The 13,607-nt window shown below is 41.0% G+C and overlaps 2 protein-coding genes across 4 annotated transcripts; one reads left to right on the top strand and one right to left on the bottom strand.

Moving 5' to 3' along the window:
- Nucleotides 1-3,727: 3,727 nt before the first annotated feature.
- LOC129299421 (3beta,22alpha-dihydroxysteroid 3-dehydrogenase-like) lies at nt 3,728-9,131 on the top strand. Its single transcript, XM_054937890.1, has 7 exons — nt 3,728-4,385; nt 6,096-6,494; nt 8,144-8,233; nt 8,340-8,418; nt 8,493-8,599; nt 8,683-8,819; nt 8,895-9,131. The coding sequence occupies exons 1-7, from the start codon at nt 3,825-3,827 to the stop codon at nt 8,995-8,997; spliced, it is 1,476 nt and encodes a 491-aa protein (XP_054793865.1). The 5' UTR covers nt 3,728-3,824; the 3' UTR covers nt 8,998-9,131.
- A 1,969-nt stretch (nt 9,132-11,100) lies between these two features.
- LOC129299422 (uncharacterized) lies at nt 11,101-13,607 on the bottom strand. Of its 3 annotated transcripts, none has more exons than XR_008590568.1 (4): nt 13,153-13,607; nt 12,789-13,054; nt 11,569-11,751; nt 11,101-11,389 (listed from the first exon to the last, which is right to left on the bottom strand). XR_008590568.1 is itself a non-coding variant. In XM_054937891.1 (3 exons), exons 1-3 carry the CDS (start codon nt 13,421-13,423, stop codon nt 11,677-11,679), a joined length of 612 nt encoding a protein of 203 aa, XP_054793866.1. In that variant the 5' UTR covers nt 13,424-13,607; the 3' UTR covers nt 11,399-11,676. The 3 variants fall into 3 exon arrangements, 1 of the variants encoding a protein (XP_054793866.1); XR_008590567.1 differs by having other exon boundaries at nt 11,102-11,389; nt 11,559-11,751; XM_054937891.1 differs by lacking the exon at nt 11,101-11,389 and having other exon boundaries at nt 11,399-11,751.

The raw sequence follows: 13,607 nt of genomic DNA, 5'->3' as shown, positions 1-13,607 counted from the left end.
AACTATGGATAATGTAACAGCTAATGACACAGCTTTAGCATACTTAAAGAGGAGGATTAAGGCTTGGAAGGGGTTAGTATGTGATGGCGAGTACTTACAATTGAGGTGCTGTGCTCATGTGTTGAATTTGGTGGTGAATGAAGGCTTGAAGGAGTTAAAAGAGAGCTTTGATTCCATTAGAAATGCTATAAGGTATGTTCGTTCCTCTCCTTCTAGGTTTCTTAAATTTAAAAGTTGGGCTGATGGAGAGAAATTGGACACTAAAAGCCTTGTATGCTTAGATGTTTCTACACGATGGAATTCTACTTATTTGATACTTGAATCTGCTTTGAAGTTTGAAAAAGTGTTTGAAAGAATGCATGATGAAGATGATGAATATCGTGCTCACTTTAAAATTAATGAGGAGGATGAGCGTATCTTTAAGCGTGACCAATCGGCCTTTTGTGTAGATGTGAATATCCTAAGGAAAAGGATTGGAGTAGAGCCCGTATCTTCCTCAAGTTTTTGAAGGTTTTTTATGATATCACATTGATGTTTTCTTCTACATTGAATGTGACATCTAACACGTGCTTCCATCAAATTGCACGTGTGCAGAATTTGTTGCAAAAAAATATATTGAATGCTGATCCTCTCCTTGGGGACATAAGCCTTAGCATGCAAACAAAATATGAGAAGTATTGGGGTCAAACTGATAATATGAATCCTTTATTGATGGTTGCTGTAATTTTAGACCCTCGATACAAATTGGCTTATGTGAATCATGTTTTTGAGCAGCTTTACATTGATTCAGATGTATGTGCAACTATGAAAATGAGGGTGAAAGATTGCTTGTATCATTTGTATAATGAGTATTCAGCTGGAGTAAGTTTGGAATCAAGTATCCCCTCTTCATCTACACCATGAGGGGTGATTTCATTAGAGGATGACTCTTTAGATGATGATAATGACCCTGGTGTTCTATGGCTGGAGTCACAAAAGCAGAAGACTTCCAATAATGATCAGATAGAGTTAGACAAATATCTTGCAGCTAATCTTGAGATCGTGTTTGGTTTTGGTGCAGCGTTTGATATCTTGTCATGGTGGAAGGCAAATGCATCTACATATAAAATTCTTTCTCTTATGGCCAGAGATGTGTTGGCTATTCCAGTGTCAACAGTCGCGTCTGAATCTGCTTTTAGCACCAGAGGGCGAGTAGTTGATCAATATAGGAGTTCACTATCTCCTCGAATGACTGAAGCACTGATTTATGCTCAAAATTGGCTCCTACCTGGAACATCACTCACGGAACTTGCTAATAAGTTGCGTGAATTTGACAATTTGAAGAGACAGATCATGTTGTTCAATTTGGTAATATTTTTAATTTAATTTGATTTTTTTATATATTTTTCTGTGCTGTGAATATTGATTTTAGCTATTGTACAGTGTTGGATATATTTTTAATTTGATTTCTTTTTCCTTTAGAAGTAACTACTGTCATTGAAGGAGGACACTATGATACTATGACTGTGGATGGTTGAAAGAGGGACAAAGATTGTTGCTTGAATGCTCAATATGGTAGTTTTGTTAAATTAATTTATTTTTTCTATTATAAATTGTCATATAAATTTAATTCTTCTTATTGTTTTATTTTAGGTTCTTGATGTGATGGTTCAGTAGTTCAGCTTCAACCTTAGGAGGAATGGCCAAATGGGTATTGGCAACTTAATTTGTCTAGTTTATGTTGGATTTTTTTTAGGATTAATTTTATGTTTGAACTTTGAATTATTAGACTATTTGACTTGTGGCTTTTGAAAACTTATTGTGGTGATGGTTGATGGCTTGATGGCTTGATGGTTGATGTTTGTGGAAGATAGATCTATGGCCTTTTAAAAGGCTATTTTTGTTTATGGATGACTGGATCATATTTGAATTATTAGAGAAATCTCTTTGTGTTATGATGAATTTTATCATGTTATGTTTATCTTCTATTTTTCACTTCCTTTATTGTTGTTGGTGGTGAAATATCATTTTATATTGTCTAGTGTCTACTAGGTGTGTAGTATATTGTTTTAGACTTTTTCATGATGAATTTCTGAGCAAGGCTAGAGACCTTGCCTGATGAGCCCAATCCCTACCCAACCCTGCCCACCCGGCCCTTCTAAAGTCGGGCATTTTTCGGGTAGGGTTGGGCTTTGGGCTTGGTTTGCTTGCTCAAAAAATTTAGGGCAGGGCATCGGGTTAAGGGACTGCCCTACCCGACCCTGCCCAAGCACAGCCCTAGCTTGAATGGTGGAGGAAGATGCAGGGCAGTTCACATGAAGCAAAGAAACAGTGAATGCGAATGATTGGATTGGAGAAAATGAAATATAAGAGGGGGGAGGGGGCGAGTGCAGGAACAGAGACGGAGCAGAAGGAGCATGTGGAGTGCACGTGCGCCTACACTCCTCCTGTCTCCTCCTCCAACTTCACCTTGTTATAACCTCAACCGGTCAACCCTACCATCATTTACATATAACCAGAAAGCACTATAACAGGAAAACACAGAGCCACAAAATTCTTATTCCAAGCGAGAATAATGTTGGCGTACGTGATGAGATTTGCGTCCAGCCTGAAAAGTTAGACAGGTCATGCCCCCCATACACCTCACACATGACGGGATTCTCTCCCGCCCGAGTTAATCACCCAGCATCTTACCCATTTGCGTCCCGTGGGGTCCATGTTATCGTCTTCATTTGATACTTCATTCCCCCATCGCCCCACCACTTCTTTTCACTCTTCCTCATCCTATTCGTCTCCAACAAATCCCTTCTGTTCAAGTTCAACGGTGTATTGCTTACTTTGTGCGCGCTGAACAAAAGAATGGCTCTCTGATTTATTAATTGTATCCAAGTTAGAGGCACAGTGTATGTGAAAAGGGGCTGGTTTGAAAATTGAGGCCAGTGTATGGCCACATTGCTTTTGTCCTCCTCACTCTTTCAGTAGTTTTCTATGGGCAATCTATAATTTATAATATCATCGTCGTCGTCGTCATCGTAGACAAAAAACAACCACACGCCCCCCTCTTCAGGCCTCCCGTTAACTTAATTTAGACTCTCCCTTGAAGTTTGAGCGCACATGCTGTCCCGTGCGTGGAAACTATCCTCCGCCAGTCAGTCCCCTCGAACTTTGACTCCTCTTAATTCATAGATCCAACATGTTTTAAATATAAAGTCATGGACTGAATCATTACTCTTACACCCCCCCATCCCCAATAAAAAGGTGCGAGTGCGCGCGCGCGCGTGTATCGGAAGTCAAATATCGAGACTAAACATACATGTGAGCCAACAGCCTGGGTCTTGCCCGCTCTATCTATTAAGATGCTGAGCATGCCAATCCAGCGTCAGCAGTCCAAATCATGGTGGAGCCCACCCGCAGAGGCACTTTAACTCGTCAGCCGGTTATTTCCCTTGCTGAAGCTCTAGTCCCCCTCGTATCGGATTTCCCATACACGCGTCAATCCTCTTTCTCAAAATTTTCCATTTTGTAAGCATTCCAAAATTTTGATTCTCTCTCTCCCCCCTTCCTGCATACCTCATTAATTAATAAATTCAAAAGGGTAAAAGGGGGCAGGGAAAGCGTTCCCCATACTTTCCCACCCCGAGAGAGAGAGAGAGAGAGGTAATGGTAATTAAGAAAAAAGCTGTCAGATGCCATAAAATCCGACATTTATTTCCTCCCCCTCGTGTGCCTCTCCTCTTTCAGCTCCACCCATTTGGAATTACCCTCCCCTGAAAACTATCAGTATCACCCTCTCTCTCTCTCTCTCTCTCTCTCCATATATATATAACACTCCCCATCTCCTGTACATGCAGCTCCTCCTGATTTTGTTACTGCATCATTTCCTCCTCTCCATGGCTTTACTGCTCCCTCTCCTCTGCTCATTCCTCTTCTTCGCCCTCTGTCTCTCGCTCCTCCGGGAGATGCGCTGCCGGATGCTGCGGCTCCCGCCGGGCAGCTTGGGCCTGCCCTTCATCGGCGAGACCCTGCAGCTAATCTCTGCCTATAAGAGCCATGACCCGGAGCCTTTCATCGACCGGCGGGTGGAGCGGTATGGTCCAATCTTCACCACCCACGTGTTCGGCGAGCCGACCGTGTTCTCGGCCGACCCGGAGATGAACCGGTTCATTCTCCTCAACGAGGGGAAGCTCTTCGATTGTAGCTACCCCGGTTCGATCTCGAACCTTCTGGGGAAGCACTCTTTGCTCCTCATGAAGGGCGCTCTCCACAAGAGAATGCACTCCCTCACGATGAGCTTTGCCAACGCCGCCATCATCAGGGATCATCTTCTTGTCGACATAGACCGCCTTATCCGGCTTAACTTGGATTCCTGGACCGATCGGGTCTTTCTCATGGACGAGGCCAAGAAGGTACTTGACTAAACTTGATCGAGCGCATGATTATACTATATGTTAAGACTTGAACCTTTAAACGGCAGCAAGGTGTACCGAGTCAACTGGGCGATTTCCATCACCGTCAGTAATTAATGTCGTCACAGTGTTGGGGCTGGGAGGTGGTGGACCTTGAAACTTTTCTTGGTTTTGCTTATTTAGTTCAAAGGTCACTAGTAGGGGTGTTCAGTCCGCACCCGTCCCGATTGGCCCGGTATCGTCCCGATCGTATTGGGACGGGTCTTGTCCCGGCCCGAAAATAATCGGGACGGGACTTTACGGGACGGGACAGGAAAGAGGTTCGGGACGGGACGGGACACGGGATTACCATCGGGACGTCCTGTCCCGTCCCGAATATTATATATATTATTTTTTATTTTAAATATATTAATTATATTAATATAATTTATATTTATATCAATTATAATTTAATACTTACAATTCTTATTTAAAACTAAAGTTTTTTTATATTGATAAATTTAATGGCATGGAGTAAACATGACGATATCTTTCTTTATAATATATTAATTATATTAATATAATTTATTCTTATATATATCTATTTAATAACTTTTATTTACAATGTATTTTTTGCTTATTTTTAGAAGAGTAATTAGCTTAGTACATCTTCACTAAAGTAGAAGAATAATGATTTGATGTTATGTTTGACTTGTTTATTGTTACTAATCTTATAGTATAAAGATCATTTGTGTTTATTATTATAATGTGTAGTTATGATTAATATGATTCAATAATTGATTTTAAATTATTTTTATTTATGTACTTGTGTTGTTTTGATTTTAAACTTAATAAATTATATGATTTAAAATTTTAATGAATGTTATTATCCAGATCTTTTTTTCGATATTATTTCATTTATCGGGACGGCGGGACGTCCCGATCTTGTTCCGGTCCCGTCCCGACTCTTAACGGGACGGGACGGGACACGGGACCAAAATTCAGTCCCGATCTTTTTCTCGGGACGGGACACGGGACGGGGGTGTCCCGGTCCCGTCCCGTCCCGTGAACACCCCTAGTCACTAGCCACTACTGCTGGTCTAGCTGGCTCCGGATAACTTCTTTTTCATTCTGTTTTATTTTTGTTTCATTTATTATAATTTTTATATTTTGCTGTGAGGATTATTGTGAGATTGAAGGTGAGAATGTACTGTAGATATGCATCACAGTTCACAAGATGGGAATTGGGAGGCGACCCAGATCCCGGTCCATCGTCCCGGGTATGATAAACCCACTAAAAAAGGGTTTATGCGCAAAATTAAAACGGATTTTGCGAGACGGGAAGTTGACTGCTGAGTCAAATCCCTCTCAATTCAAAAGTCTGCATTCTGCACTATCATTGTGTATTTAATTTATTCATTTTAAAAAAATAAGGTTGTGAATCTCATATAAATAAAATTCATCATTCATGTGGACATAATATCTTCACTTTTAAACCGAAGAAGCAATTAAAGTCCTTCCCTCCGCAGGTCATAATCACATAGAGCAGGCACGTGTGTGTGTGTGTGTGTGTGTGAGAATATGCACAGAGGACATTACTCTCCATTGCTTGACATCTCACTTATTTTATTTCCATTTCGCCGAATGTGTTTTTAGTGTAGGACATTCATATGACGGCAATTAATTATTAATTAGGAATAAGAAATGACGGGAACTGTGGAACAAATGCAGATAACATTTGAGTTAACAGTGAAGCAGCTGATGAGCCTGGATCCAGGTGAATGGAGCGAGAGTCTGAGGAAAGAGTACGTTCTGGTGATAGAAGGATTCTTCACGCTCCCCACACGTCTCCTCTCAACCACATACCGCAGAGCCATAAAGGCGAGGACGAAGGTGGCGGAGGCACTGGTAGCCGTGGTGAGGCAGAGGAGAAGAGAGAACGAGAGAGGACAGAGAATGATCAATGACATGTTGGGCGCACTGTTGGCCTCGGACGACCACTTCTCTGACGACCAAATTGTCGACTTTATGCTGGCACTGCTCATCGCCGGCTACGAAACCACCTCCACCATCATCACCGTCGCCGTCAAGTTCCTCACGGAAACCCCTCTTGCCCTGGCCCAGCTCAAGGTTAGTAATTGCTAAGGGGAAAAAAAATTAATCATTACTAAATACTCCACGATTGAGTATTTATTTTTTGCGTTTTTGTTAAAAAAAAAAAAGCACTACAGTGAAGGAGAATATGCCAAAATAAAAACCTAGACTTTAAGAGAAGAGAGACTACACGAGTGATGAACTTAAATTAAAAGAGAAGCGAGAGGGAGTCCTCAAGGAGCTGGCCGGGGCAGTGGAATCCTGATGCGGCCTAGAGTGAAGTAGACTGTATACCCTATCTTTCTTGGAGGGGACGGGGCCAAGAGGGAGAACAAATCATCACAAAAAAGATTGGATGGATGTGGTGGCGTGTTTGTTGGTTTGTGGGTACGTTGAATGTCTAGAGACATGCAGTGAAAAGCCTGTGTGTAACTGTGTGTGTGTGTCCTCGAGACTTTTCACTGCTGTATGTTCAAAATTCCCTCACATCTCCAATCATGTGTTGACCTCTCCCATCTCGTCTCATCACATGTACCCGCTACCACTACAACAGTAGCTAAATCCCATTTCATCACGCACTCCGCTTTTTGTTTTAAAGTCTCATGGTCCTTTTTTTTTTTTTGTTTTACCATTATGGTCATGGTTGAGTTTCAAACTTTATTTTTAAAAAACAGAGAGATTTTTGGTTTTGTTAGTCATCATTGACATTTAGTTTCGAGGTCAAGACTGAATTGGCTTGTACATCCGATCGATCCTGTCTCCGAAGAGCAAAAGGGTTAAAGTCTTTTGTTCTCGGGTGTCACTGTCAAGTGGTAAGTTCTTGGAGGTGAAGCTTACCGCATGGGCAGGTGAAAACGACGGTCAAAAGAAGAGAGCGTAAAGTCAAAGAGGGAGAAACATGGGCCCGAGACCCAGGAGCAAGGGACAAAATCAAGACAACTGAACCGCACGCTTCGCTGTCTCTTGCTGTCAAAAACGACAAAACAACTACAATTGGGAAGGAGGTAAACAACATAAAAGTGAAGTCAGAATGTGGGGCTGTAAGAGTCATTTTCCGAGTGACTCGGCGTGTTGCAGAACGATTGGGTTGGGAATGGACCGATTCGGTTGGGTTCCTTCGGCGGACTCCAATGTCCCTTGAGAAATCGTCAGGCGCTGAAATCGAGATGTATATGACGTCACTGTATAGCCCATAGCCTCCCTGTAGAGTATAGAGGGCGACGCAGACTAGCGTTGAAAAACCCAGTACCCCTCTTTGATTCCTAGGACCCTTTTTGGACTACGCAACCGCCCTTGCACTTTCCAAGCTCCAACCCCGTCTCCCTTTTCGGCAACACGTCCTACCCTGTTTCTTTCCTCTTTTAATCAAAAGCAGTGTCCGACAACAAAGTTCGGCTTGCCCGCTGATTTAGACTTTCAACGCTTGTTTATTCCATATATGATAAACAAATTACACTCCTCCCTTTTGGGGATCATTATGTGATTGAATTCCAGTAGTTGTGTCTATGGTTACTCTTAATTTTCATTGATTCGGATTGAATTGGAGGTTAATCGATTCGTAATTGCATTGTCGTTTGAGAATTTGATTCATTGAGGACTGCTCGTGGCTGAACCGAGAGCGTCGCTCGGAGAACACACTGCTTCAGTTTTAGGTCCTGACGAGAATGAGACCGGCATTTGTGCAGGAAGAGCATGACCAAATCAGGGCAAAGAAGAGTGACCCGGGAGCAGCTTTAGAGTGGAGTGATTATAAGTCGATGGCATTTACTCAATGCGTAAGTGTAAATATACGTGTCAATTAAAGCATGGAGTGATTTCAAGAAACAAAGGAATGTGTTGATTTTGAGTGCGGTATTCTGATTGTGCCCTGCTGATGAACAGGTTGTTCACGAGACTCTGAGGGTGGGCAACATAATTAGTGGCATATTCAGGAGGGCAATGACGGACATAAACATAAGAGGTAACGACCAAATAAGAACATTCAACATGGGTAACATTTTTAATAACAGATCATGACTCGAAACGAATAAACAGGGTACACAATTCCCAAAGGATGGAAACTGTTCGCATCATTCCGTGCGGTCCATCTGGACGCGCAACATTTCAAAGACGCCCGCTCCTTCAATCCATGGAGATGGCAGGTTTATAACTCATCTATGTCGTACCACTCTTGAGATCCTCTCTGCTGCCTTGGTTTGTTAATTTGGATGAAATGGTGAAACAGAGCAACTCGGAAGCAGGAGGAGGAAGCATGGGGAATGTATATACGCCATTTGGAGGGGGGCCGAGGATGTGTCCTGGCTTCGAGCTCGCTCGAGTCGTCGTCTGTGTCTTCCTTCACCTCTTCGTCACCCGATTCAGGTATCTATGCCTATACCAGCCTTAAACCCAATCCATAAACAATGAAATTTTACTGAAGGATTGAATTTGTTGCAGTTGGATTGTGGCTGAGGAAGATAAGCTGGTGTTTTTCCCAACCACTAGAACGCGGAAGAGCTATCCAATCATAGTGAAGCGTAGACATGAGGCCACTGAGTGAATGAACACGAGAGTTTCGAGCTGTAGATGAGGTATTCATCACCGGTTTCATGTTACGTCATTAGCGTTATTGTTATTTATATTAACATTACTACTGCTAGTAGTGGCATATTGATAGTTCCCTAGTTTTTATTCTGCGATGGCATTAACGCATTCTTCAACTCCTTAGCTCCTCTCCCTTGATTCCATAACACGCCAGATATAATGGCACGAAACGAACGAGGAAAAATTTAACAAGGAAGTTCGCTGCTGGGCTAGATTTATTATTCGGAGAGTCCGAAGGGCTTGAGAGTAATTGTAAAAACATGTGAAATAGGCAATTAACCTTAGAGAATAAACTTGTGATCCAGCGTCTTGCATCAAAGCTATTTGCACTTACCCCAACAGACCCTCCACGCGAAGCTCCTTTATTCGGAGTTAGCTTTCTCATTTGGATCCGGAGGGAACAACTTTCCGGGATTGTGGGCACATTGTAAAGGAGGGTCTCTGGCCCATTCAGAGAATGGGGATTCAACGGCTCTCTTTCTGAATAGCTCCGCAGGTCATGAGAACTAATGTAGAAATGAGATTAAAATTGAAATTAACAAAATCACGCTTATGCATATATTATTTGACGAAAATAAGTTTGAATTAGCTGTACTTCCTTTAAACTCGTAAGGGTTATTTTTGTCGTTTCAATTTTAATTTTATTTCCACAGTAGTCCTCATGGCCTCCAAGGCTAATTCAAAATTTATTGATCCTTGTCCGTAAATAATATATTTTAGTTGTCCTTATTTGCTATTTTTCCATTTTTGAAAGATGGCTGGATGATGTGAGAAAAGAGTGGCATGAAATTTCAAAATGTTTTTAGGGGGAAAACGAGAGTGATAATTGTATAATTATAGGATTATGGAATATGTATTATTCTGATAGAATTTAAGATTATAATATAACATAACATAATTTAGTTATAGAATACTCTAATAAAGAATTCTTATAGACAGGTATATATTTTTTATATTATTTTTTGTTTTTTTAATTTGAATTTGTGGGCTTATATATTCCATTATAACGTGAAGCAATATTCCCTTTTATCCAAAATATAACTATTTTCATTAATCTAGTTTCTCTGTGAATTTATGATTTTTATTTCACTAATCATAAATTTGAATTAAAGTAAAAATAAAAATTAATATATTATTTTATGAAAGTAAAAATTTAATTAGTATATGAATTATTGTTAAAAGCTACTAGAATACCAATTACTCGAAACAATTTTCCGTGCTTTGAGAGTAGGGAGACGGGGGCCGGTTTCATGGAAGCAGTCACATGCAGATACAATACGAGTATGCTATTCCAGTTAGCAAGGTATTAAAAACTGGACCGGTCATTGAACCGGTCAAACTCAGGGGTCAGGGGTCATGGGTTCAATCGGAGGTCAAACCGGAGTCAGACCGGTCATAATAAAATAATATAATTTAAATAAAAAATATATTAATTCTCAATACGTTCATACATATCCAAGTCTTAATATCTCATACAACATATAACAATAATTCTAACAATAATAAAGTATAACAACATTTCTATATTTTTTTAAAATAAGGTTAACTAAATGATAAAAAAATTTCAATGAGTTAAAATAATAGAAATAAAAATTTATTTTAAAATAAAAGATAATAAATGAAAGTGATATATTTTAAAAATTATTTAATTAAATAATTCAAATTAAAAAATAATATAATATAATATATATTTATATTTTTTGATTTCTTTTTGCTTCTTTCATCCCCTTATCTGACATAAGTATATTTTTTTTTACCCTATGACTCTTATTGACCTATCATTAATCATTATTATGTCAAAAATAAATATACATTTTGGTTAATCATTATCAATTTTTTTTTAAATTTCAACCTGCCCAACCCGCCTGAACCGAGGGATTGAGCGGGTTAATCCTGATCACCCAGGTTAACTTAAAACAAAATAAAAAGAAAATCGGACCGGACACATGGCCGGGTCACCGGTTCACCGATCCGGTTTTAAAAACAATGCCAGTTAGTCCACAAAATAAAAATAGAAACGGAGAAATATTGGGAGAAATTTGAACAATCGAAGCCATAAAATATTGAGCTGGATGGCCAATCCATAACCTCTCAACTTCACCGGGCCTTTTGGAAATTAACACAGAAAATATACTATAAATTACCTTGTAAACAAAAAAATCACAGAATAAACTAAATGGAAGTCAGATATAACATGGCCATGAGGCGTGGAGCCGTGGCATATATGTGTGTGTGCGCGCGCGCGCGCGCGCGCCTAGACACCACTGCACTATGCGTCATGGGTGCCATGTGATGTTAGTTTCTGCCCTTATAATAAGGTCAAGGTTTCTGTCATCCTTCAGATGAACCTGTGCCAAAAGGAAAAACTATGCCGCATTTAGGTTTGAACTTCCGAAGCCACGGTTTGGCAGATACATATATAAAGCTACTGTCTCCATTTTTAACCAAGGCAATATATATATACATATATATGTATATATATATATATATACAGGCTAATCTTAGAATGAATATTACCTGAAAATACCTTAAGGCTGTGGACAGTTAAGCGTGAATAGCCTAACGAAGATGCTAATTTGAAAACTCCTATGTTACATCTACCATCTACAGTTCATCCGATCCGTGCTTCTGTCTGTTAGCTGCTTCGTGTCACTCGTTCCTCCCGCAGAAACTTGGGATGCCTCGGATACCCGTCCTTGCAGGCTGAAATCTGCGCCCAAATAGTAATACAACACGCGATTATTTTCTTTTCTTTTCTTTTCTTTTTTTTAAATTCCCCACCTCCTTGTTTAAACTGATTATGAAAATTTGGATGTTTTATATTGATAAACATGCGATTACCGCATTTACAAGGCAGGGGAATTTCTTAGATTGCTTCCAATGGCGCACGGTGAACGGTACCAGCTTAAAGTTAGAAAATAAAAATAGATTGTAATCTCAGAAGAAGCCGACCTAGCTGCACATGGCACACCATGAATATTTGTAAATCGTAAATCGTAAATTATACGAGGGCGGCAACTAATCCACCCATTTATGCCAATTCTCTGAGCTCAGGAGATCACAATTCCGTGAGTCAGGGGGCACGTCTCCCTTCAGTGTTGATCACGTCGTAATTTATCATTTGAAAATTGCAAGATTTGACTGTTTGGAACAATAAAAGATTTGACCTACTACCCAACACCCAGTGTGATTTGAATTCCATCGTCATCTTCAAAATCAAAATAAAAATAAATCCTGGCTGCTATTTTTTCAAAGATCAAATTTAACCTGAAAAAATAAACTTAAATAAAATCTGAGATGTCCAAATTAACACAGAAATGTCATTTCAATTTTTCAGCTGCCCCATTCTGGTTCATCTGATCCGTCTGCGTGGGTGTCTTGAAAAGTCAGCATATTAATAAGAAAAAAATGGTCAAGGCCAATCATGATTGAGCGTTGAAGCATTCAAGGTGAATTTGGTAGTAGCCCACAATCAACATTGCCATCGCCATCCCCAACCCCCACATTGACCTTCCAGAAGAGGACCGAGTTCATCCGTATGAATGCCCCCAGACGGCAAGTTTCCTAGTCTTTCAAGGCTACTTTCGTGGGGCCTGCCTTATTCACTTCACTTCCCCGTCCCCACCGCACAAGCACAGCACAAGGGAAACAGCAGGAATGAACTACTCTCTGTAATTTTCAAATTTGATCGATACACACATGCAATTTCTGTTGGGAATGGGAGGCAAAAGAGATGGAGACACTCACCGATTCGATGTCAATTTTGTAGACCAGAAGCTTCCGCCTTTCCCTGCAACTGGTTCGATAAGCAACCACGATATGCCCCACGGCCAGAGCATAGGAACACGCGAACAGAGCTATTTCCAAGGCTCTTCCATTCCTTCCACCCGATAAGCCGAACACGTAAACAGCTTTCAGCGATACAAACATGACTGACAGAACAGAGCACGCCATCGTCGCACCCAGATAAGGCGCCCGCGAAAGTCTCGGCCCATCACACAAGAGATACACGCCTACAGCAGGACGCAGAGTATTACTTTCCGAACAAAAGTGTGTATAAACTCACTCGAAAACAATAAAAACGAAAAAAGAGTTAAGAATAAACACTGACAGAAGATGAGGAAAGATCTTATAATGGAGACGAGGGGTATGTCCAGGAGAGATCGTCGAAAGTCGTAGCGATAGAAATGGGAAGAGAGAGTTTGGAGGGAGAGAGGAGAAGGGGAGATGGCGGAGAGGAGAACGGAAGGGAGAAGGGCGTCGGCAATGACGAGGAGGAGGGGAGCGGAGAAGAGAAGAGAGAGGAGCATGGCGATCAAGAAGAAGAGAGTCTTGAGAGCCCTCGAGAGGCGTCTGGAGGGGTGTTCCTTGGAGAATCCCATGGGGGCGGGCAATTGCAGGGCAGGGGGATGGAGAGGACGACGAGAACCATGAGAGTCAGAGATTTTGACCTGACTCCGCTTATCACAAATGGATTTGGAACCGGCAAGTTTTCCCGCACGCCTCTTGTGAAAGCCTCCACTCTTCCCCACACTCTGCTCGTTCCAGGTCCAGCGCCCCCCATTA

The sequence above is a fragment of the Prosopis cineraria genome, unplaced genomic scaffold (genome assembly GCF_029017545.1).
Source record: "Prosopis cineraria cultivar Desert tree isolate PC_DT_omini unplaced genomic scaffold, ASM2901754v1 PC1154, whole genome shotgun sequence".
Classification (NCBI taxonomy): Eukaryota; Viridiplantae; Streptophyta; class Magnoliopsida; order Fabales; family Fabaceae; genus Prosopis; species Prosopis cineraria.
This window is presented reverse-complemented; position numbering and strand designations above follow the sequence as displayed.

Bases quoted from the DNA above. Each gene is read 5' to 3' on its own strand.
- LOC129299421 (XM_054937890.1), top strand. From the start codon at position 3,825: ATGCAGCTCCTCCTGATTTTGTTACTGCATCATTTCCTCCTCTCCATG. The intron at 6,495-8,143 runs GTTAGTAATTGC...GCATTTGTGCAG, and splicing joins TTGCCCTGGCCCAGCTCAAG to GAAGAGCATGACCAAATCAG. The intron at 8,820-8,894 runs GTATCTATGCCT...AATTTGTTGCAG, and splicing joins CTCTTCGTCACCCGATTCAG to TTGGATTGTGGCTGAGGAAG.
- LOC129299422 (XM_054937891.1), bottom strand. From the start codon at position 13,423: ATGGGATTCTCCAAGGAACACCCCTCCAGACGCCTCTCGAGGGCTCTC. The intron at 13,055-13,152 runs GTCAGTGTTTAT...GTCCTGCTGTAG, and splicing joins AAGATCTTTCCTCATCTTCT to GCGTGTATCTCTTGTGTGAT. The intron at 11,752-12,788 runs GTGAGTGTCTCC...ATTTGGGCGCAG, and splicing joins ACAAAATTGACATCGAATCG to ATTTCAGCCTGCAAGGACGG.